The sequence below is a fragment of the Anopheles bellator genome, chromosome 1, assembly GCF_943735745.2.
Source record: "Anopheles bellator chromosome 1, idAnoBellAS_SP24_06.2, whole genome shotgun sequence".
NCBI classification, from domain to species: Eukaryota; Metazoa; Arthropoda; class Insecta; order Diptera; family Culicidae; genus Anopheles; species Anopheles bellator.
The window spans coordinates 59,829,639-59,854,735 of NC_071285.1; the positions used below are offsets into that span (position 1 = coordinate 59,829,639).

Genomic DNA, 25,097 nt, shown 5'->3' on the forward strand with positions numbered 1-25,097 from the left:
CTGTTATTTTCGCAAAACAAAGACAGTTCCAAAAGGTTCGATGAGCGGGCTGAATTGTGATTAGAATTGTCTCGTATTTCCCAGATGAGTTTGTGAACAGTTTTTATTTCTACACGATACGTATTTTCTAAATTCATTTACGATACAAGAAAACGAACGTTTATGTGACCTAAAAACTATCGCAAGGTATTGTTTAAATCGTGTTTGTATTCCAGAACAACCCAGAAAGTTGTAACCCGTTTGCAAAACATATTTCCCACCTTCTCTTGCTGGGCTTGTCATGAATACTGATACTCATATGCAAGCTTTTGTCCCAAATTGGTATCGTGGCTCGGGATAAGTTTCTCTGGAAACTATTATACCATTACGAAGCACTTTCATTCGTTACGCTATCTCTCGAAGCGGATGCTGGGGAAGCTCTCCTCTTGAAACGAAGTTCGATGTTTTTCCCCCGCAAAACGATTACCGCACCGCAACCTGAGCCATCGGCAGGAAACCCTCCTCGAGCGTGCCACGTGGTCGATGCTCACCGATGTTAGCTTGTTTATTCATTAAAAGCTGTTCGGCATAAGCGCTATGGTGGAGGTTGTTACACGAGCAGTTGAGTAGGTTGCTGATACGCCGGGAGCCGCCTGATGTTCCATGCCGAGCCGGACGCCCTTCTTCGAACCGTTACTGCAGTTTATCTTTTGATTTATTGTGCACCTGGACATTTTTCAATAGTTTTAACAATTACTCGTATCGAAGTTATACGTGGAGAAGTTCAACATTAAACTGTTGAGAAAGACTGCAAATCTCGCCCGACGTTGAATAAATATGCTTTTCTTTTCGTTTTCGTCATACAAAAACGGAAGATTTTTCGCAGCATATGGAAGAATATCAATGGGTTCGCACGGACCGAGTGCGGTTTGTCCTTTGCGCCATACAACGCTTTCCTGGGAAGCCTCAGTCTCAGATTTTATGTTTTATTCAGGATCCGCTCCAACCACAGCGCGATGTGCCTGGTAAGCCCGATACGAAGATGACATGTTTCTCCCTCGGTGTTCAGAGAAGTAAAAACATCGTGAAGGTGTCAAGCAAATTTACGCTAGTCCAAGACCTGTCGCAAACAGATCTTGTTGACGTTCCGTAAAATACCTTGAACAAACACCGTTCAGAGAAACAAAAACTTTGCTACCTTCCCAAAAGCACTAATCATTTCGCTTGTTCGCCGGCAACCTTCGTGCGCCTTCGCCGGTGGCTTCAGAAGGTTCTTAAGATGTGTGCAGGTGTTCAAAAAAGCAAACCAACATGAATTGACATAATTTAATTAACAGCCGCGCGCAAACTTGGCGCAAAGTGTCTAATGAGTTTAGTAGATTTAATCTAACTTCCTCGTGTGAGGCGACATGGGACAGAAACGAGCATCGAGCGTGTGAGGTGTGTACGAAATAGTCACCAAATTCCGCTTTTTCACGCATTTCTACGCGCATCGTTTCAAGGAACAGCAAGATGGGCGGTAATGTCGTTGAATATTTGGCGCGCCGTCACGGAAGCGCATGATAAATTAGCGCATGGCTAAGGGCCATGTTTTGCCGTCGTCACAAATCTCAACGATGCCGTCCGATGGCATAATTCCCGTCCGGTAAATGGACAACTTAAGTTAATGTTATTCATTTGCACACCGAAGAATTCAGATTTGAGTAGGAAAAACGAAGGCAATATTTCGACCAACAAGGCACTAAGAATTCTGTTTCGATGTGGCAGCATTCAACGTTTCTCCTTAGTTCCTTAAAATAAACTTTCTTCGATCAGTGCTCCATGCATGAATTTACATGAAGAGCAATTTCCATTGTACCGAAGTGAGTTAGTAAGACTTTCCTGCCCCACGGCCATAAGACAATCAATGAACATCGACACACTTGCGGGATGCGCCAGCTTGCGTAGGCTTTCCGGAAATTAACTTTTCTTAATCCAGCGCACCAAGCGTGGGATCTGAGAAAGGTTTAGCGGATCTTTACGAGCGGAGCGTGTGTGAAACATTATGATGAGATTATCAAGTTAATTTGGCCGCCTCCGGCTACCAATCGTCCTCCTTTAGAAGAATGTGTTTATTCTGATTGACGACACGATCCTGACGAAAGCCCAGAATCCTTCTGAGAAGCTGGTCCTCGATCCGACCACCAACGTTACCTGCGGCGATGAACCTAATGCGGAGGGGGATTAATTTAAGAGCTCTCCAGCGCCTCGACCGAAGGCGGTTGACGACGGGCGCAGAACAATCGGTTGATTTGGGTTGGCAGAATGGCTTTGTAATGTGGCACGTGTTATGCTAAACATGGGGCAACAAACACACTGCCGCAACTGCAGGTCACCGAGCGACAAACTGACAACGCCAGACGCACCCCGACCATCGCATGAAGGCGGACCAAACAAGCGCCCGGGAACTGTGGGATGCGCGTGTTGCATGATGTGGATCTAGTCAGAATCGAACCGGAGGGCATAAGACACGTCCAGATTGGGTGCGACCGTAGAGGATCGGTTTGCGAACCAAGGCCACCCATAGCCGGAAGAGGAAGAGAGCTGGCGACCCGGCCCTGTTTATCCCTGAGAGTTCACGATGTTTGTCCGCGCCCAAATAACTATTACTACGCAGAAGTGAATTAACCGGAGTGCCTAACTCGTCTCCACTAGCGCCCGCTAAGAACGCCAACGGGGATTGTGAGCGCTGAGGAAGATGCAGGATACGAGTGCTGCTCGTTAAACAACCGCGGCAAGTGGTTTCTCGGAGGGATTTCAATCGCTGCGGGCTGAAGATGGTTTCGTGGATGGTTCGTCGCGACCAACGCTTCGAGGAACTACGCATTACCAACGTCATTATTTTATGGCAGATACGCGCTAATGGTTAGAACCCGAGGGAGCTGTTTTTTATTAACATGTACAATTAATGTATTCACCACCCGAAGGCACAGAAGCCGTAGACGGTGTCCTCGGGAATATTCATAAGAGCATAGCACCCCCCACGCAAACAGTGTTGACAGGGCCAAGCCAATCTCGTAGCTGTTTGTCCGTTATTAATCGAAACCCAACGCCCACCGCTGGCATCCGTTCGTTCACCGTCCAGTTCGGGGTGGAACATTTTTCCGGATTTTCCGAGAGTTTCTCCAGCTTACCACCAACATTCACTAGCTCCCTGTAAGCCTCCCGAAAAAAGGGCCATCTCCTGCAGTGTGAACCAATAAATTGTGTCTTTCACGTCCCGGTCGAGGGCGAAACGATATTCGGTTCCGTTTTCGGGTTTTCCGTGGGCGACGATGGTCCAATAATGTTCGAATTGTTTTCCAGATTCGAGTACGACACCCAAACGGATCCGGCACGGCCAAAGCAACGAAGAAAGATAATTAAAATTTAATGAAACTAAACTTTCGCCGCAGCCGGTTATCAAACCGTCCCGCCGAGGGCCCGCAGCTCATTATGAGTTCATCATGAGGGCGCTGGGATCATGGTGGGGCAGTAGCCACGGCAAACATCCGTCGGTGGCGGGCGAATGCTGTTGCCATTCGGCTGCTCGGATGTCCGCTGGAACTGAAATACCCCCCCTCATTAGCATAAAACTTCAGCTTTCGGCGGCCCCCGGTGGGGTGTCCTGAGTCTGGGACGGAAGAAAGAGGAGCCGAGATAAGCGGAAAAATTAATTTCATCACCGGAGTGATTTTTCCCACGGAATGCGAGCAAGCTGGCGCGGGCCCATCGCCGAAAGCACATGCTTCCGACGTTCCGTGGGACGCTTAAACTAGTCTCGGCACATTCGCCGGCAACCCAACGGAAAGTGATTCGATAAATAGTTAAACATAGTTTGCCCCTCTGGGAAACACTGCTTTTCAGGATTGGAATGCGTTCGATTTTAGTTAACTGATCGTTTATGAAGGGGCATCTTACACAGAGAAAGAACAGGACAGTTCGAGGACAGACACATAAGGTAGAAGGGTAATGCGAATATTTGTTCGTTGCGTTATGCAAACGTACGCCAGGCCAGAAACACATTCAATCGATCTCAACAAATAAAACCTTTTTACCCATCGTTCGTTGAAATGAGTTACCTTCTTCTACGTTGTCACCAATATCGCTAATGGGTAGTAACTACTTCGCCTGTTCCGTCCCGACAGCTCTGGTCCCATTTCTTCCGAAACAAAACAGTGAACCCTTCGCGTCGTTCGAAAACACGGCGACAACCCAACCCGAGGAGCCGGCACCGAGGAGAAAATCGTTTTTCTATTATTACTTCCGACGCCCGGGATCCTTTGTGCCGTACCCGTGGTGTTGCTCTGTGCCATCCATTTCCGTTTTCCCTGTTTGTTTCCGTTCCGATGCGATGCACTTGCAGTGGCACGAATTTGCTTTTACCATTCTCCGCTTTGGACCTGGTACTTTTCGCCCAGCAGCGGGAACGAGAAGGCAACGCTTTTCCATCGGGTGGCATCAGCTTGATTTGGATCAGTTCTCTGGCGCGCCGGTCCGCTGCAATAATCCTATTTTTATTTACACTGGAATCGATAAGTTTGCACCCGCAAGCGGAGTATCCTCCGGCATCAGTTCTCGATTGAGTTGGGTCTGGAAAATGGTTCACATTTTCCAGGCTTTCTCACTCCCAAGCCTTGGCTTCATGCCACGGTGTGTTTGTCCGTTCCGGTTCCGGTTCCGGGGCTCAAACGGCAAACAAAAACCATGGCATTGTTTCAATTTATGGATGGTCGCCATTAGCAGCGTTTGTAATGTAATGGAACACATATTTACTGTTCCGTAATTGAATGCAATCACAATGATAGTGTCGTTTTTCGAGGACTATTGGTTCGCTTCTCGGGTGTTGCGTCTGCAAATATGTTCCAAATCTTGAAGAGGGAAAATTTTGACAGAAAAAAGCACTTTAAAGTTGAAATGCGAGTTTCCTAAATGTTTTGCCCATAACGTTCAACGATAAGTCACCAAACAACTTCAAACTGCTCTTGAAGTGAGGGTTTTACTTTTGCAGACTCCAACGTTGGGTGCTTCCGGATGCGGCCATTGTAGTCGTTCCACAAGCGTGACGACAACGTGGAGATTTACAATTGCTACGTCCGAAATCGTAGTGCAACATGCTAGAAATCGGTTCTCGTGACTTCTCTTCCGGCACCCGCGAAATGGTGCAAGTTAGCAGGAAGATGTAATCATCATTCGCGGAAAGCATGAGCGTCGAGCATGGTTTTCGGTCATTTCAAGTGCATGTAATAGTCGATCATGCCAAGAAAAGTCTCATTTCCGGTCAAAACAACGGAACCCAAAGAAGGTTCAACAATATTGGAAGAATTTTTACAAAGAAAACATCATCTGAGTAAGGAAAGGCAAGCAAGTAGGAGAGAGAGACGACATTGAACAGCCGCAGAACCTACAAAACCGTAAAAAAGCTCCAAAGTTCCCAGCTGTTACAGTTATTGGTTTCCTTTTTCTGACGCTTCACGGAAGGATCGAAAAGTGGTATAAAATAAATGCCCAACAAAAAGAAACGGAGCGTGCACCAAGCAGAAAGTTGATGCCGCGAGGCAACGAAGAAAAAACCTAATCAAACCAGTCACAACGGAACCAAGATATTGATGCTAAATAAATCATTTTGCCCTAATGTCCCGCAGCATGATGGTCTCCCGTTCATTTCTCTTTTCCTTCTCTTTTTCAGCACCACCGTGGGGCTATCGAGGACCGTAAATCGAAAAAACGTGCTCAAACGTGAAAAAAGAACTAAAAGTGAAAGCTGGAAAGTGGCATCAGATAGGAGCGGTAGGGCTAGAAGGCGACCGGCTAAAGGCTGCATCAAGTGGTGAATAATCGATCCGGTCTTAAATTCGATCAACCGTGTGGTTTTTTCTCTGTTAAAGCTCAACCCACCGGATGTGGGTTTGATTAATTGATACCCTTCGTTGGAGTGCTTAAAACACTCCCGTGAGCGCGGTCGTGCCAAAAGGTGGATATGGAAGTACCGGAAGTGACGGCCTGCTGGCTTGTGGTGTCTGAACGGCCGGTAATTGAATGTCCTTGAGCGACAAAAAGTAGAGCATGCAATCTGTTTAGCCAAACAGGAAGCAACCGGATTAGCCACCTGTGCCAATTAACCCGTGCAAGCTCAGCCGCGTGTTATCATGTTGTTTGATAATCATTTAGGACATTCGCGGGTCACGGTACGACCGCTGTGAGTGGCGCAGGAGCGTGTGTGACGAAAGGCGACGATAAGTGAGGACAGCCCCCGTGCCTCGCCATCGAACCCTCTGGATGAGTGGCCGCCGGCTGGAAGCGGAAACGGATCTGCCGAGCTACGCGGCGCAGCACGAGGCACGCGGCTCGCGGCGAGCGGCGTGAGAGAAGGAGCTCCAACAATGTTATGCCAGCGCCAGCTGCTGCTGCTGCTCGCATCCGTTGTCGCCAGTGGCTGGGCCTCCAGCTCCGAGTACTTGATCATCCGCCATGGCCGGTCGCGTGTGCGGCACTCGAGCGAAAAGGACCACATCCGGTGGGGACTGCAGGTGTTCGACAACTTCACCCTCCTCGACTACGACGTCGTCGGGGGCAGCGGGAGCGGGTCCGGCGGGGATGAGCAGACATCGAACGAGACGGCGCGGAAGCCGGCGCCGGGCGGTCAGCACGTTGGTGGCCCTGGCGATGGCGCCGCCAGTGGCGAGGGTACGCTTACGATTCAGTTTAATGAGTCCGAAGAGTTGGAGCGCATGATTGAAGTAAGTGACTTCGAGAACCTTCGCTACGGGGTACGTGGTGCAGGCCCGCCGCTAGATTCGGCCAGGTCACCGTCTTCGACGGCCAAACCATCGTTGCAAGGAAAGCTCATCAAGAAGGAGATAATGGAGAATATTCGGCGCACGGTGGATAAGGGCCTAGCGTACCTGAAGTCGCATAAGAACCTCGATGAGGTGAAAATTGAGCTCGTCCCATTTCGGGAGCCAGACAAGCGGCCTAATCGGTTGGAAGAGGAATCGATTAGCGCGACGAGTAGCGCTATCACGTCCAGCGCGCTAACGACTAGCAGCAGTAGTGGTGGTAGTAGTAGTAACAGCGACAATAGGATTGCCGCCGTGTGGTCTCAATCGGGGGCCGGTAGCTTTATTGACAGGCCGTCATTATCATCACATCGAAGCGCGGGAACAATCACCGGTGCAATCGACACCCCGGAAGAAATCAGTGGGTGGAGCCACCGAAAGGCGATCGACAGTGGTTCGTCGGTCCGCGATTATCCCAATGACGACGATGGGCTGTCAGTCGCTGACTTTGGACTCAGCGTTGGCCAGGAGCGCGCGTCGGTGTACGACGAACCGGCGGAAGAGGAAGCGGGACGGGAAGAAGCCACGATGGACACCCATCCACAGGACGACGATCCCCTCCTGCAGGAGGCCAGCGTTGAGGTTGTGTCGGTCGACGTGAGTTCGGGCGCGGAGGTGGACGTGGACGTTAACAATATCTTCCACATGGAGGAAGCCGACCTGCGCGAGCTGGACGAGACGAGCCGCAACAATCGGCGGAACCTGATGAAGGGCCGCGACGTGGTCACGCAGTTTCTGCAGATCGTCGAGAGCCAGCATCTGCTCGGTGCGAACTGCACCGCCGGAACGGCCCTCAACCTGGGCGAGGGCGTCGTCGACCGGTACGCCCAGGATCGGTTTCGCATCGAGGCCGACATCGCCGTCAACCGGGCCAACATGCTGACCAGGTGAGTCCACAGGCCCCAACCATGGTGCGGTGCGATGGTCATGCTGTTTGTTTTCGTTCGTTATATACCCACCCACCGTATGCCTCGGGGACACGATGGGAAACGGGAAAATTGCACCTCCCGGGGATCAGAGGCTATCAAGGTGTCGTCCGCAAAACAGGCTACTAAACACGGCTAGCCGTCGGGCCACTCGGGGGTGATTGCTTTTCCCGACCGAAATCCGTCAGGATCACGGCCAAACAACAACATCGTGTCGCTTGCAACTGCAAGGAGCCAGTTGCACTATTTCTGTGCAAAAAACTCGATTCCGCTCCGGAAGCCGATGAGATTGCAGCTGAGTAAACATGTTGTTCCGCAACACTTCAGATGCATTCGAACAGTTCAAAACTTTGTGCCCTGAGTTCGCTTTGTGTGTAACTTTTCCCACGAACCTGCCGAGTGATGTTGCCGTAATGTAATGGATTGAATTTACCGACTTCTCAACAATTCTTTCACCAGAACAGGCTTTCCTCGTCTAGTCGCGTAATAGAGTCGAATGCTGCAAAATCAAAATCCATTGCCATAATTGATCAACGCTCGTTGATGAACCAATTTACTGCAATTCAATTTCAATTTCGAAAATCAGGGTGTTACGCACTGGCAAACCGAGGTGCTGTGTTAGATTTAACTCGACAGCATAATTAAGTTTCCCAAGAAGTCTGCACGTGTTGTCCTCGGAGACCCCGAGAGAGAGAGAGAGAGAGAGAGAGAGAGAGAGAGAGAGAGAGAGAGAAAGCGCAAGTGCGAAACTGAAGTGGAACGAACCCCTCCTTGTTCTATAAAATTTGATTTTAGCCAGTAATTGAAATATGTCAGATTCGATCAGTTCCGAACTTCCTTCCACCGGTCTCCACAAGACTTTCCCGGGTACCGCAAGAGGGCGTTGGGAGCATCCTACTCAGCCAAGAAGAAAACATCCCCAGGGCTCGTACTCAAGCACAAGGAACACTCAATTGCCTAACCGTTCAAGTATGACCATAACATAAAGACCGGAAACCGTCTCAATCGAACTGCTTTGTTCGCTTCGTCCGTACCTGTAATGGCGCCGGGCTAAGGAACCAGAAGTAAAGTCAAGTGCCATTTAATCTGGCTTTAGCATCTTCCGCAAAAGGAAACTTCCATTTCGGTCTTCCTGTTTTGCTCTGCACGCTTCGATGGGCTGCGGCATCGATCGGATACCGTCAATAGTCTGGCGCAGCGTGCTCGAACCCGGTTTCCGCCGGTGTGAAGTTTCTGCCGTTCATATGGTTCGCTGGCCTTCCAACTTGTTCCTTAGACCCTTGCCTTGAAACTTCGGTGCCTCGTGTCTTCCAATTGAAAGCCAAATTCATTCAAAACGAACTCCTAAGGACGTGCCGGATCCCGAGAACTCGTCAGGTAGACTCGGGGAGCTACTCGACGGGGCCCTTCCGCCGAGCCGTGTTGCGTTGCTCGCGGGCCCCATATTAGTTACACCATCATACACAGCCCTCGACAGCCCGTCATAATAAGCGCACTGTTTGCCGCCGGGAGCGGAAGGTTAAGAAATGGTAAATTGCTATTCCTCCTGACGTTAATTGGTTGTGAGTGCCTCCATTAATTAACTTCGGCCAACACCATTCTGGCCCGCCGTCTCTGCTGCCGATAGACCGTGCCGTGTTTCAATTTTCTTAATGGCCAAGATGATGTGCGCTCCCGTCTGAGGCGATTCCTCGCGCACAAGATTGCTCCACACATGGCTGCCTCTCGATCCTGCCGAACACGGTCAGCTAGCGGGCTGAAGTGGTATTTGTTTTCATCAACGTGTGCCTCCTTACGGGAGTTCACCCGAAACGTAAGCAATAGGAACATACACTATGGCCTGTGAAACAGATCGTGTCTGGGGCTGAGGGTGTGAAACCACACACTCTTTAGGCAGCGGAGGGAGCCTCAAAAGCATTTAAGCGATCACAAGGGATGAAACTAACCACAAAGAAAGACCTTCTGATATGGTCCTAATTGCGGTACAGATTCCAGTCGGGTGGTGAAGCATCCGGCGCCGCCGAGCCTTGATGACCGTGTACAACACAAGACCGGCGCACCTTGAGGAATGCCTGAACAGACAACAAATGAATACAAATCATGTGAAGTACGCAAGATGGGGCTCATGGGGCCGGCCTAAACGAGGAAATGGCTTGGAAGGAGCGTTTGATACTTGCAGCTCGACTTTGGTTCAAGGTTTGCAAAGAGTCGCCGAAGAAGGCTCGACTCTGTGTCGTGAATTTTAAGAATCATTTTGTGGTCCGAAACCAAATCGTGAAACCAGACAACACATTTACGGCCCGTTGCGAAAGAACAAAGAGGTCTCGTTTTATCTGGCATCGGAATTATGGTTACGAAACAACAGCTCCACCTTCCTTGTTGCGCATAACTCATCCTATGCTTTTATTGCCGGCATCAGCCGCCAAGTACGTATGTTGACCATCCACGGCACATCGGGAGCATTGTTTTGTGTTGTTGGTGGTGAGACTAGAAAAAAGAACCGTACCGTTTGTGTTCCGCCCCAACGGTTGGGTATGTAAAAGAGGACAATGTACGGAAAGTGTCGTTACTTCCGGTGCTTGTACCGCTTTAGACACACTTTCTCGTAAATTAACGTAAATTTCTACCACACAATGGCGTCACGTACCGTAATGTCTGAGCGTTTTCCTCGTTCACATTTTCTTTCCGTGGAGAGCCCATCGAGCCTGCACGATGGCACACCTCCAGGAGAAGATCGCACTTTAACTTTGGCTAATACCGACGCTAGACCCTTTTGCGGGGGGGCATTCGAACAATGGCACCATCTGTAAGTCGCAGGGAGCTGAGCGTATCACATGAAGCGTCCTCTGAGGGGCCTTAGCGAGGTTAATGTTCCTCTTAAATATGATACACAATTGGCTCATGCAACCGACCGAGGCTATTGTTGTCTTTTTACGTCTTTTATATTGGCCATTTTTGATGCATCATGTTCGACCGCAATTCTGCTGTAGTTTACATTACACGAGTGTGTGCAGCATAAAGTGGTCCTTTGTCTTGGGATGCTTGTTCACCACAAACGCTTTGTTAGCATTAAAACTATGTCTGGCCACGATTAGTGGTAGGTTGTGCACAGTTCACTCACGGAGGTTGATCTCTCGGATCAAACAGTGAGCCACTGTCGACACTTATTAAATTGTGCAAAGTTCAGCGGCGTCCCGAAAGAACAAACATTCCCGTAATTTCCATTGCAAGGGAAACCCTTTCGACCTAGATGCAGTTATGCAAATTTGCGCAATGTAAATTGGAAGAGCGACGGCCAACGAACCGCCATAAGGTAAATGATTCCTTTTACTTAAATTGAAAGCATAACTTAGCCTACCGTGGCATTCGTTCCCGTATGCTGCCTAAACTTGCGGCCAATTCGTAGATGCGCACGTAAAAAGCCTTTCTGCCAAAGGATACACTAATCGGATTGTTTTGACGGAAGAGGCTAAAACCCGAAAACGGTTCGAAGAAAAACCGGCACTCTTCACCGTGACAGGAGCTTCGGTTCTTCACAGGAAAAAGCAGAGTCTGGTGCTGAAGATGGAAATAATATCTCGCAGACACTGGCACCGCATGGCGCCGTCGAACGGGACCACTTTGACTCATCCACACTCTTGTTGGCTTCAAAATGAAAAGCAGCTTTCGGAGGGGCCACCGCACTCCGGATGTCACGCCCGCGAAAGATTTTTTGGAGAAAGATGGGTCGTAACGGAGGGCTACTAATGGTGGAGCTAATTTCAACCAAAGCCAACACCTCGTGGGGACCACTTTTGAGCGAACGAACGACCACGATGATGAAGAAGACGTCGATGCCATCAGTCGGGTCGGGCCTGGTGGAGATTTTAGACACGTGGGCTTGCGAATCAGGACGATTAAACGCCTCGAGTGTTGCAAATTGATTCGCTAAGTATACGGTAATCAATCATCGAAGATGCCTATCGCCCTGAAGGTGGACGGAGCAGGTCTCTGGGCAGGTCCTGTCGTCCCAGGGGCTGGTCCTTTTGCGTCGGCGAAATCCGTGGCTTTCAAGATAATGAATTGGTTGGCCTGCTCGGAGGGACCGACGGCCGCATTATGCCACTGCTGCTCCCTGCTGATGATGATAAGAGCGATTCAAGAGCCACCGGTGACTCAGTGCTAACGGCACAAAGAGTCAACGCGACCGAGGACGTAGCCATGGGGCGGTGGACCTCATCTCAAAACTCAAATTCATCTTCTGGGTTGCTGCCCAGCGAAAGTGATATTACACAGCAAATAACTTCTAATTTGACCAACCTGTGCGGGAAGTGCTTTTAAATCTTGCCATTTCCCGTGAAATATTAATAAATTAGTTTCTTGATTTAGCAAGCTGTCATTCGGGGTGTAGAAAGGTTCTCGCGACTTGTGCGGAACAGTTGGTTGGTGATTAATTTGGTTCCCGTTGCTACGGAAACGCACCGTCGCATTTATAGCGTAAGCTGGTTCTCCTGAGTGCGGTTTAAGTTGAGCCAAATTTACTGCATTATGGGACGGATTTAGCAACCGGGCGAAAAGATGTAATTGCTATGGCAACTGAAAACTAGCACATCAAAAGCGATTTAGCCGCCGTTACATTTAGTCCTGAGCTCTAGCGTGTGCCATCAAGTCTGTTATAAATCGTGTTGTCGGGTGTGATTTATTAAACACTATGAACCCAGTGAAGATGCTTTATATTTTCAAGTGACTGTTACGGTGTGGCGGCCTAATACTGCCTTGTGTTTGCACATTACGCTCACGATTCGAGCTCTTGTCGCTGTTCTCGAGCGTAGCCATCGAAGGCCGGCGAGTGAAACATTTACGAGCTGTCATATAACTTTACTACCCCGAACTTTTCGTTTTCCATCGTGTTCGATTTCCAGTCTGAGGGAGCTTTCGCTTGGACAAAACTCCAGTGTCAGCCAAAAAAGGCGTCCCGAGTTAATTAGATTTTCTTTGCTCTCTTTTCTCTTCGTCTTTTTATTCTGCATGGATTCGGGAGCAGAATTTTCAAGTTCTCGTCGGCGGACGTCCAGGCTTCGGAGCACCTGTTGCACGCGTCCGTCCTGTCGATGGTGGAGTTTGACGACGACATCTTCGCCGGGGGCAATTGTTTCGACTGGAACCAGCATCCGGCAAAGCGGGGCCTGTTCTGCCCGTTCGCCTACCGGCTACCACCCCCGGACCAGGGCGCGTCGCTCGTAAAGGACCTGGCGCTGGAGTACCACTACTTGGGCAACACCTCGGAGTGGTTTTTTCTGGCGCGCAAAAACGCCGAGAAGGTCATCGCGAGGAACGAACAGTACATTAAATGTAAGTATATTTCATTCACTTCTTGCTAGCCAGACGGTAATAATGTCCCAATTCCTTGCCACCGTCATTGCACTTGGCCAGGCCGTCGCTAGCGTCCCGGATCCATTAGGAGTGTCCTGGTTCAGCTCGATCCAGTTACGAAAAACGCATTCTTACCATCCTTCTGTAGGGCTTGCTGTGCCTCTCGTAGCTCCTGGGCTGCAACCAACTTACGCGGCAATCCTATAAAGTGATAAAGTTCTTTGTCTGTGGTATTTTCACTGAACAGGAATCTACCGGCCCTGGCACCCAAGTCTTGCCTGTGCCACTAATGGCGTCGGTTGCTTGCGTTCGCTAGAAGTCGGCGAGCTTAATTTTTGTTTGCCCTCCATTCATTGTTTTCTTTACAACTCATTTTTCCTCATCATTTTTGCTAAATTCAATTTCGAAACTTACTTGGAATGTTTTCATCCTCCTCGTGACGCTCTCCTATTGTTTCAGTATGGGGAGCCAGCAAGTGTTTTCTTATTAAAGATGCTCCTACCCCTAGGTGTCGTCTTAAGAGGAATTGTGTCTTCGTTTACAAGGAATTATGGCTAATAGTTTGAAGCCCAACAGCGCAGTATGGCTGAAAGTTATAGCAGAACGAATGTATTCTGCAGGTGTGGATGATGTAAAAGAGCGCAATATCTGCCGGACAAGTGCAGGCGTCGCATTGCTGGTGACAAGCTTCCCTGCAATTTCATAATCCAAAAGGGCTCCAAAAGGGCAAAAAATACGGAAGCAGACTGCACCCGTTTCGTTGAAGCGTGTCAAATTTATTCCAGGAAAGGCTCGTAGAGTAAATTGAAGATATTTTATTAAAAAATCTTCTTAGAATATCCTTTTGTAGGATTTTTGTGCAGGCCTCGATGAGGTCAATGAGAAAATGTGTTGATTCATGGAAACTATCCAATTCTAGGTCTGCCTTCTACGGACAAAAACAATCCGTATCATACGTTCAGCGTGAGTGAACAATTTTGTAGTGCTGTAAAGTGTCTTCGTGTCGCAATTTCGTCGCCTCACAGGGTTTACTTTGCTTTATTCACAGCCCGGGGCTTTCTTGCAGCATATGCGGCATGTAGAAAAAGATTCTCAGCACGGTCTTTTGTATTGGCGGCCAACACCGAATTTCATGTAGCGGCGACGATGGAGCATGAGATTCTGGTGCTCACGATCTTTTCTTTCAGCTGTCACTTGTTCACTTCTTCGCTTGACATGTCTGTTGAATGCCGGCAGCAGCGTTTCATTTCTGGGCGATGACACGATTGTTTGGTTCCGTTCCTAGGGGCGTTCTTACACTCATGGCCCAAGAGAAGAGATAAGAAATCCTCATTTCACACCAACCAGCTGTTGATGACAATGCACTGCGTCAATGTCAGCGTGTGTTGACGCGTAGTACGTCAGGAAGCAACGATCATTGTCTGCCGGATGCTCAATGAGAAGCTAGCAAATATTTTATAAAAAAATCATCTTTTAAATCAGTTAAAAACGATAGCCTTCGATGAGGCTAACCTAGCGAATCCTTCCACAAATCGAGGCAAAACATTGTTAAACACCTAGTCAAAGATTAGACGGATTTTTGTTTCTTGGAAAAGGTTTTTTTCTGCCGTTGGTGGAGATACGCATTTTCAACAAGTTCCAGTTTCTTCTTGTGAGTCATTTCTGGTGAAGTTTGCTCATCCGTTTAGATGGCACAATACTCGAGTGGTCTTTGGTCGACCGAGGAAACAATTTTCGTCTCTTTCATCGGCTTTTGTTACATTAACGGAGACACACCCTGTAATGGAGAAGTTGGGACTTTTCTTTCCCCATCTTTGGCCCTGCGTGCCGCCATGTACCGTTCGTATCTGAACACGAAAAGATCTGACTAGAAAACCGCAAGTCAGCAAAAATTGATTATGCCCCCGGGAATGGGTAAAGCCTCGAACTGACAAGCGCGAGGATTGGGGACGGTCTCCGCAGCGGAACTTATCTGGTCTTGAGCATAGGCGGAGAGGCAAAAGCGCCCCGAAACCAAACGCCGACCCGTAAAAGCACCACTAAGCTCCCTATTAACTCATTATTCTTTGAAAAGAAAAAGGGCACTCGAAGGGTAGCTTACGAAATCAAGCCGATGGCGACGATGGTGCCGCCTAACACTCAAAAGGGTTCTCTTCAAGGAGGACTCTCGACGAGTTGAGCTCTTCGTGCTGTGTATATTACAGCAATCGACCGTGGCTTGTTTCGTTTTAACTACAGCCCCAAGGCACAGGCAGTAAATTGGATGATGCTACTAAGCCATGCTTTTGCGGCAGCTCTTTCCATAAGACAGTGTAGCTAATTTTTCCTTTGTTCCCGATTGGTTTTTCGATCGCAGAATTGAGCCACAATGCCAAGCGCAATGGGGACTGCACATGAATATTCATGACAGCGTGGTTCGTTTCATCAATCATTACCGACCCCGCATTATTAAATATTCCGATCGAAAGTTTTTGCCCAGCACTTTTGCCCCTACAGTTTTTTTTTTCGATTTCTTCAAGATGGTGGCAGTTGCACAGCTCCATGTGGAAAAGTAGTTAGGTTTCCCGCGAGTGACGATCCAACATTCATCAAAAAATTGCCAAAAATTCTCACACAGCCGTGTTTCATCGAAAATGAACACACGTAGAACACTTCAAGGCATCGAGTCTTGTCTCTTATTCGACCCACTTCTCATCATTCTTTGCTAGGGTGGAGAGGTCACTTTTGCTGCGTTCTGGCGTGTTGCTTTTCCCTCAACCCGCTGTTACTTTCAGTTTCGTCCTTACCGTTTATAAAACCGTTTATTTTATGTCAAAAGCACAATGGAGTAGCGATTAATTTTACACTTTGTCTGTCTTCTGCCTCCGTTGCGTTTACTCGCGAATTATTTTACCGTAAAAATAACCTTACTGCAGGATTTCCCCGTCCCGCACGCGCATGAATAATTCAAAGTTGGAAACCATGTGAAAGTAAAGCGTCGAACACGCGCGGACAAATTATTCGAATTCTGTTGCAGACCGCCATAAGTGCACTGCGGATTCCCCGTTTCGAGCTTCGACTTCCATCTGCACCGGGGCGGTCTACAGGCCACAGAACCAAGCGAAGACGGGACGGTCAGTTTTATCTGCTTCCCTCAGCCCCAGGAACACATTACTCCCGTGCGATCGGATTTTACCGCAGTGTCCAAACCGGTCCGGTCCCGTGCCCATCCCGTGTCTGACGATAAAATATTCAATCCGACCCCCGGAGGTTCGGAGTATGACTTCCGCTTTGCTACGGGTTTTATTCCTTCCGTGAGCAATTGGAGGGTCGTTAAATTACTTCCACTCGCTAAATGGTGTTTATCGATTTGTTTTTTTCTTCTTCTTTGCCGCATAGCAAAACCGCGTGCAGGTCTCCCCAGTAAACTCTCCCCAGCGCAGCCCAGCTCAATACTGCACCCAATTTGTTTCAAAAACTTTTCTTCGCCAAGCAAACCATCCTCGTCCTCGGAATTCGCCAAAATCGCGTGCGAAAACACGCGCAAGAATAGGTTAGAATTTGGGTTGATTCACACAAATCAACCTACAGGGGCCCGGTAGGCCGCCCGGTTGGATTATACGGCAGCCAGGTAATTCCAGCCCCGAACTAGTGGGTAATATGACAGCTAAAAAGCACAACTTTCGATGTGTGCTTCTATACAAACGATTGGCGATTGGCGTTGTGCGAATTGGGCAAGGAATTGTGTCTCCATTTTCGACCAAAATTGGCGCGAATGGCGAAAAGTTCCAATCAGGATCCGCACTGTGAAAGAAAAGGCTGAAGGGATAAGCTGAATCGTGGCTTGGGAAGGATTTCATGACGCTTCCGGTTTGTCGGTACAAAATCGGTCGCCCGGTGTAAGTCGAAAAGCCATCGCAACGACACCTGGAAGCGCGAGATAAGCCACGGGAATCGACCGCCGGCTGACAGCTTCTACACCAGATTCTGGAATCAGTACAGGATTGCCATTGCACGGTGCCAGCGCCGTACTTGTGGTCGGCTTTTCCAGCAGCTCGCTTATCGGGGAGCGAAACTTGGGACAGAAATAATTAATCGTTGAAATTAAATTCCCACGTAGCTTGTCATGCGTGACAGCTAGACGGTGGCATTGTGGCGTTGTCGAGTGAAACAATTAGTTTCCAGCGTGTGAAATCCTGGGGGATTGTAGGGAAATTATAACCAAGTGGCCCAGCACTAGACGATCCACCGTCGGTCCCAGTAGCTTCGGCATATGGTAAAGTTTTCTGAGGCATGAAGATTTGGAGTTTTCTTTGAACAATGAGGCTCCGATTAGCATAATTCGACGGTTCTATGAATTTAGATCCAATCTCATTCATTCTCATTTCTCATCACGTGTTGGCACAGAATCGTAACAGGATTATTGTAACGGAAGAGCCCGTTTCGTAGGAACAGCGTTATAAATGGTATTGACATCAAATTTGAATTGAGAACCCCATTTTAATTAACTTTGCGTATTTTCTATTTTGGGTAAATTACAAGCACAAGCTCGCGATAATCAGCTCCGATCAGTGGCTTCGAACGCGGTAATTAGAAACAGCACCAACCAGAAGGTGCATGAGAAAGAACGTATTTCCAAAGAACTTTGGAAAATGTCCCAAAAGTTTGTTCGACCTAAAACATAATCTTTCTCCTACGCTTTACAATCGCAAATTGACCACGTCCTGCATCGAACGGCCAACGGACCGGAGTCCCGGCAACTTAATTGCTTCCACTTGTGCAGCGGTAAATTTTGCCAATAGTGCCGCAATGGCTGCAACGATCGGACGAAGTGTATCGCAAACGATGGTCTTTCGCGCTAGGCACAGATTTTGCCGTTGCTCTCGAGCGTCGCAATGTCCTGATTTGTTATAATGATACGCAGCAACGAGCGTGGACAGCGCTGGTACTGCGGAATGGTTAGCATTTCCGTTGTATTGAACTAATCGAATTCGTAGAATCTACGGTATTTGGAACCACGCCGGCCTTTTACACTTTCGGACAAAATTGTATGTATTTGGTGCCCCTTCGTTTACGAGCAAGAAACGAAGCAATTTCTTATGCTTACAACGGCCGGGCATAGGAGGTTCCAGAACTGTGTTTTGATTCCGACCTGCCAACGTATGCTAGAATGAATTTTCTTTCTATTTATACTTTCTCAATTCAATTCCATTGCAGGCACATTTTTTCTGCCTTAAGATTATAGTTTTTATACTCCTATCTAAAAGAAGTTGCTGTCAGGCACGAAAGCAGAGAAATTGTCCCAATTGTGTCGAGTTTAAACGAATGTTTCCTTTACATTTAGGCCACAGCTTGTTGCATACTGCATCGTTGTGTTGGCGAAGCCAGTTTTTACACGTAAATCGATCCGAGAGCAGCGAAAACCCGTATATATCAAGCTAAGTGACAAACTGCCTCATTATGTGAGCTTAAAGAAATTTTAAACCTTTGACCCGAGTAGCTAGTCCTAAGAGACTTACGGCAACGAACGATGGCATAAACAATAGAAAAAACCCGGTGAGCTCGTAAAACCGGAAAACTCAAACCCGAACATGATCCGGTCCTATTTCTCCAGGGGCATGTTCGAAGTTCCGTTCTGCGTAAAGTAGCAGATTGGCTAACACGACACGATGTCAATTTTCTCTCTGTCACTCTATACACGACGGGATGATTATTATAACTCACTTTCGTGCGATTTCCTCGCCTGTGAGTCTTCCACGGCGGTTCGGTGCGAGACGAACGTTGAACTGCAGGGGCCTTAGTAAGGTTCAGTTTCGCCCTCGAGGCTCTAGCCTCTAGACAGTGTGCTTGCTCAGGAAGTATAAACGGTGCTTCGTGCTAACAGCATAGTCAACAAACATATTTTTCCAGCCCGCCATCGACGTTCGCAGAAATCACACTCAACGGCACTATTACCACCGTACCGGGCCGGGTTGTCGGTATCTCTGTTCGATAGGCTTGAGAAAAGTTCGGTGTGTCCTCAGACTGGCTGGCCAGCATTCAAGCGAAGAAAGATCCCCCGGATACATATGTATGTTCGCTTCACGGGACCATCGACTCGATTACAGCCAAACTTGCAAGAGCAGAACTCTCGTAAAGAGCAAAAGAAAATGAATGAAAAACTCATGGCGAAACAATCTGCCTTTCTCATTCCGGCTGCTCCAGTGTATAGAACAAGCGGTTCGCCAACACCGAGAAACGTCCCTGCCATATGATGAACCGCTTTGCTGGTTTTCAAGACCCTTCAACGAGTCTGCATCCGTGTCCAAACAGAGGGCATCCTTTCGTTTTCAGCCAGTGGCGGCCCGAGCTCAACATCATCATGCCAACGTATAATCCGACTGCCATGCCACTAGGGTACGGCCTGTGGATTCCGTTTCCAGTTTTCCCATTGTGTGCCGGTTTATTATGAAATGAACACACAACAACAACCGACCAAGACAGCCAACGCAAACAAACCGACAAACAAAAACAAACGAATGTCAAAATGGGAACATCTTCGAGTGGAAGACGATGAGTGAAAATAAAGGCATGGCACAACCGTCATAAGGGGTTTCGGTGTCAACATAATGTTCATAAAAATATTTTATTTAGATTACCATGTCACGCAATCGTGGCCACGGCGCTGATATTAAAGCTTGAGTTTGGGCGCCAAGCACTCGAGAACGTTTTGGAATTTGGCTCATATGGGAGATAAACCGCGGAGGTGATTATGCTTGTGAAACATAAACCGCTGGTAATGTCACGGATTACAGGAAGATAATATGCGATACACGGGTGCTTCCGGTTCCTATACTACATATGAGAGATTAGCTTGCTTCCGGACCGTCGGGTGACGTGTTTCAAATGCTCGATCCTAACATGGGATCGTCGGTGTGCTTTTGTTTTCTTCAGTACCCAGAATGCCTAATGCTCCACCTGAAAAAACATAAAATCAGAAGGAGTAAGTTAAAGCATCCGTAAGCCTCTGGAAAGGTCAACCCAACAAGCGTAACGATAAGTATACAATTGAATCAACAATTGGTTTGAGGTCGAGTTCGGAAACGCGCTTCGGTTGTCGAAATCATCCGGAACGGTGCTTCGATCACGGTACGGAAAATGTCGCCATTATTGTGAGTTTGCTTTGGCAAATTCTGTCGCAGAATCTCCGGGGAATCGAGTGCCGAGCCTAAGCCGGCGAAACCATTCGAGCAGAATGTTTCTCGTACGGGTCGTTACTATACTGTCCAAATAAGACTGGAAGCGAAAACTGAAACTTAACCCGTATCATTTCGAGCCCAGCCCATCGACTATTCATCGAATTTCAAAAAGTTACCCTTTTGACGCAAATTCGAAAGCGTCCCGGGAACATGCCTCTCTCGAATGCTGTATAATGATTGGAAAAGTGAGAGCCTTTGGTACACCTGATGAAATCACATTAACGGAAGTTCCTCGACAGCGCAATCCTTTCTCGTTAATAAACCCCTGTGCCCAAAATCGGCTCAAACTTTGTGGAGGTTGGAGCAAGCCTTTTGATGTTACGCGATTTTCGATTTTTCGCATCAGGTACGAAAAGAGAACGGGGTGAATTAATACTTTATCATCTTCTTCAACTAGCTGTAGCATTCATTTTAAACTTTCTCCAATGAGACTATCGGGACAGGTTGATGAAAGAATAGCCGTTCAAACCAACTAGTGTCTCCGGTGCCCGGGGGACTGATCAACTTAAAGCTTGTGAAACTTTTCTCCTGCTTTGTTTTTACTAAATTTTCACTTTATTGTTCCAGTAAGTTTTGCAATAAAATGGAGGTATTGTAAAATCTAAAACGTGTTTCGGGTGAACTCATGAACCAATTTATTACATTTTGTTCTATCCGCTGCCAATAAAAAACCTTTCAAGCAAATGGATTGCCACTTCAAGATTCTGACGTGACGGCTTTCACTTGATTGCTTCCTATTGCAGCAAAGCGTAAACGAGTCATTTAATCAAAATATGTTGAATGCGGAGAAAGCAATAGAAGAAAACTTTTAATTTTTCTTCAACATTCATTATTAATGCCGTCCATCTTTTCTCTGCCATTGGCTCTTTACCTTCTTCAGCCTTCCACGTGTATACGAACAACACCGAGCGGCAAGCAGACGAGATCCTGTCGGTGAAGTACGAAGACGGACGCTGGTCAAAACCATACTACGATTGTGGAGGCGGAAATATCTGGATGCTGACGTACACCGTTCCATTCTTTGGCTATGAGAATGGAACCTATTTCTTCAAGTAAGTTTAGCTTGTGCTGCTCGGCGGTAGGAGAACGCTAGACACATTAACAATATTGAAGGAACTCGCCCACGGCTTCTGACATTTGAAACGAATGCATTTAACAAGCTCCTTTAAAAGCCCATTTATTGGAAGCCAGAAGTAATTTGGTCAGCCTTGAAACCACCAGGCGCCTCCACGGCAATCGAGCAGAAGGCACGCAGTTCGGCGGTTAAATAACAAAAACTATCAGCAAAACAAACCTTTGTGAGTCTTCGTCACACTGATTATTTTGTCCTCGGTAAAGTGAATGCAGCGTGTTAAAAAAACATTAAATGAAAACTGCTCAATTATCGAGTGTAGAAAACCGGCGATTGCGATGCAGCGGCACGATCGCAATCCGGAACATGGTCGGACTCACACAATGGTGCGGCCAGGGTGCGCTCGTTATCTATCGACAGCATTATTAATGGGTCTGTGGCACATAATTGCTGAACTTTCGATTTCCGATCTGTGCGCTAGCGAGCGAAGCAGCATCCACGTGACGATCGCCTCGACACACAGAACGTGCCATTGGTGCTGGCATGCTTTTTTCGGCCACAAATAATTGTTCTCATTCTTCAACTTCCAGGCCTGGGATGGGAAGCAACGTTTTCTGGGAATGCCAATGTATATCCGTGTTGTTGGCAGCAGCACCGGCGGAGGTTGCAAAAATGCCGCTACCGTAAGGGGGATTATGTGCGGGCTTAGTGAGAGAAGTTTCTGTCCCGGGCGCGCATCCAATTGGATTCCGGCTGGATAGTGAGGTTAAGAAAAATCGCCATTGTCAATGGGCGTGCAGAACTCCCTCGGCAAGGCTCAGCCGACCGAAAGAGTGGAACAAAAATGATTTCCAGTCGGTCGAGCTCGAACGAACGAGAAAACGAATTCCTGAAGCCAACATGACGCCGCTTCGCTCAGCTAACCTCAGACGCTATATTGGCAGTTGTGGTGAAACCGGCCGCAAGATGTAAGGAACACGGGAAAAGGGCTACCGGTTGAATCGGTTGTGCCGGCCGCTCGGCTATCATTCCCTCTGCGTCAACGCTGTGGTCACCAGCGTTTGCACGACGACCGAACGTGCAAAACCGTAATGGGATTTGATTGAATGAGCCTCTGTTCCCGCTTCCTGCCAGTGGGAAGAAAACAAAATCTCCAGACCAGATCGGCTAGCTTTCATAACAAAATTTCGCATGACGAAAGCCACAAGAAGCAATCGCTAGACGGCCACTCATCCGGAACGGGGGTGGGCAAGAAAAATCGCTGCCATCGTACCGGTCAGGGGCCTCATCAAATGCTCACAGCACACAGCTGCTGACCACCGGCGCAGGAGTAGCCCACTTGTGGCTATCAGACCGTGGCACACAAGTGAAAATTGATTGTGGTAATTTTTGGACACGAACCTGCCGCTTCACGAATGTCGCAGGCCTCAGTTAATGGCTGACTTGTTGCGGTCCACCGTTCGGTCCGAGGGTGTCAACTTCCCTGAGCGAGGATCCATTCCTCTCCCCAAAGGGCGGCCTTATTTACGTCTAAGGCATCCGTCACCGGGAGGCAAAAGTCGCCAAGTATCGTAAATCACTCATCGTTACATCATTGGTCAATAAATCGAACCACCAATCGAACCATCGAACCAATCGAGCCTAGACGCCGCCGCAGAACAGTGATCTGTCAGAACTTTTTCTCAGCCCTCGAGTGCGTTCAAGAGTGACCACCGTGTTAAAGGTCTCATCGAGCATTGGCTCTTAAAACGTGATGGATAGACCAAAATGGAGTCTATTTTACTGAATCACTTCCAAGACGAGGCGACACAAAATGGTAGTCAAATGGGCCAGTGCTGGCCAGAGTGGTTGATCTCGGTTCTTCGATAAGATCTTTCCATCAGCACAGAGCGTTACCGCATCGTCTGTGGGCACCTGCAATCTTATTAAACCACGAAGCTCGGTCCATTGTTGGAAGTGTCTTCTACGTGCGTCAACAAGATCTTTGAAGCATTACTTTTCCTCGCTAAAGCAACTTAGTGGTCCACCATAGAATGGGTGGCCTTTGTTCGACGTCGATAATTAACAATGGTTCAAACTGGCAACAACAATCGGCATCCTAATCCGCTTATCTTCAGTGTGCTTCGGGAGTATCATAAATCCTCCTCTGCGCTCGGAAGAAGAAAGCACTGCCTGTCAATACTACTCGCTTCAAGCAGACCTCTTTGTTACGCGGATATCACGCGGACTTTCAATTATTGGTCCACCATGCCTTGCAGCCCAAAAACCCGCCCCGGACCATTGGGTTCCGGCGAGAGCAATTACTGTGGCTTCTATTAATCAGAGTCTTTATCGATGGCACAATCTCTTTCTTTCAAGCGTTTCAAACGGTGCATGCAAAAAGAACATCTCAAACACCGAATTTACTTTCGGTAAGGCACCGATCGATCGAGAGTTTGCTATCAATTATCGGGCGATAATTAATAGTTTCGAGCACGGAAGGAAAACTCGAATAGACACGCCCCGAATGGATTGGAAGATTGCAATCAGCGGTAAGCGTCACTTTTGCCATTGCATGGCCGTTCGGAGATGAAAATCGTCGCCGAGCTGAGTGATTAATGACAAAGCTTCACTTTGGTCGAGTGATCTTCGTGGCATAATAAGTTACGGGGATGCTAAAAGAACTAAAATCAATTTAACACAATCATCAGTAACACAATCACACAGCTTCAGAATCAGGGAGAATCCGACGAAAAATTTACAAGGTTTCTTTGGACAATTGCAATGCGTCTATTCTGTTGACCAAGTATAGCACTCGGTGGCAAAGTTGAGGCAACTACAACATCCCCAGCGATTGGTTTCGAAAGGAGTCAAGTCAATTTTCTTTCGGCAGCAAACTGAAGCGAAAAATGGCCCTGGCTGCTGCTCGAAACTTCTACGCCGGGAAGCGCCCGTTCAGCACTCTGGCGCTACCCTTCTTCGAACACAAACAAAACAGAGTTGATCAGTGGCGATGAAACGAAGAATGTAAAAGTTTGTTCCCGGAAGAGTTGCCGGAAAACTTCGTCACCCGTAAGCCCCACGCAGCGTTGACTCAGACAGACAGCGCTTAAGGTGACGCACCATGAACGGTTCCAAGATTGAAAAAGAAACGCCTGAAACCGCAGACTGGAACCGAAGTGGATCGATGCAGCAAACAAGAAAAGGCAACGATGTCTGTAATCGAAATGTGGAATATTTTTCAGAACGCCACGCTTATCACGAGTCGATCACGACTTATCGCTCGGCAGCAGGAAGAATGATGAGTTTGCGGAAAAAAGCTCATGCCGTTCCGGGCGTCCCGTGGGGTTTCCCGAAATGGACGCTTGGAGAAAGTTCGACGGATTGTTCGGGCCAACTTTGACTTTCACTTATTAACAAGCCTGCTGAGAGTGGCGGTCTCGTGGGACGTGGTTGTCCTCCTCTGCCGGATTGCATCCAGCGTCCTAAGCCGGTGTCGGACGCCTCGCTGTGTGGGCGGATGCGAAAACCGGATCCTTCCCTCTGACGATGGGCCTGCCAGCCAGCCATTTCATGTTCAATTAAAAATCAATGAGCGACAACTTAATAGGATTACTTTCAGCGCGGCCGCCAGTTTGTCTGCTCTCGATCCGTTTCATCGCTTCCGATTACCCAGCGTAACTATTGCGTCCGCCTACCGATCGTTTTGCTTTCA

At 48.1% G+C, this 25,097-nt stretch overlaps 1 protein-coding gene across 1 annotated transcript in view; it reads left to right on the forward strand.

Annotated features, from left to right (window-relative positions):
- Positions 1-6,380: 6,380 nt before the first annotated feature.
- The window catches only part of LOC131216034 (uncharacterized), a 32,795-nt gene continuing 14,078 nt past the window's right edge, over positions 6,381-25,097 (forward strand). Inside the window, exons 1-3 of the mRNA XM_058210431.1 lie at positions 6,381-7,723; positions 12,786-13,093; positions 21,212-21,383. Of these exons, the coding sequence (XP_058066414.1) occupies positions 6,381-7,723; positions 12,786-13,093; positions 21,212-21,383 (1,823 nt within the window). The remainder of the gene's footprint in view (positions 7,724-12,785; positions 13,094-21,211; positions 21,384-25,097) is intronic.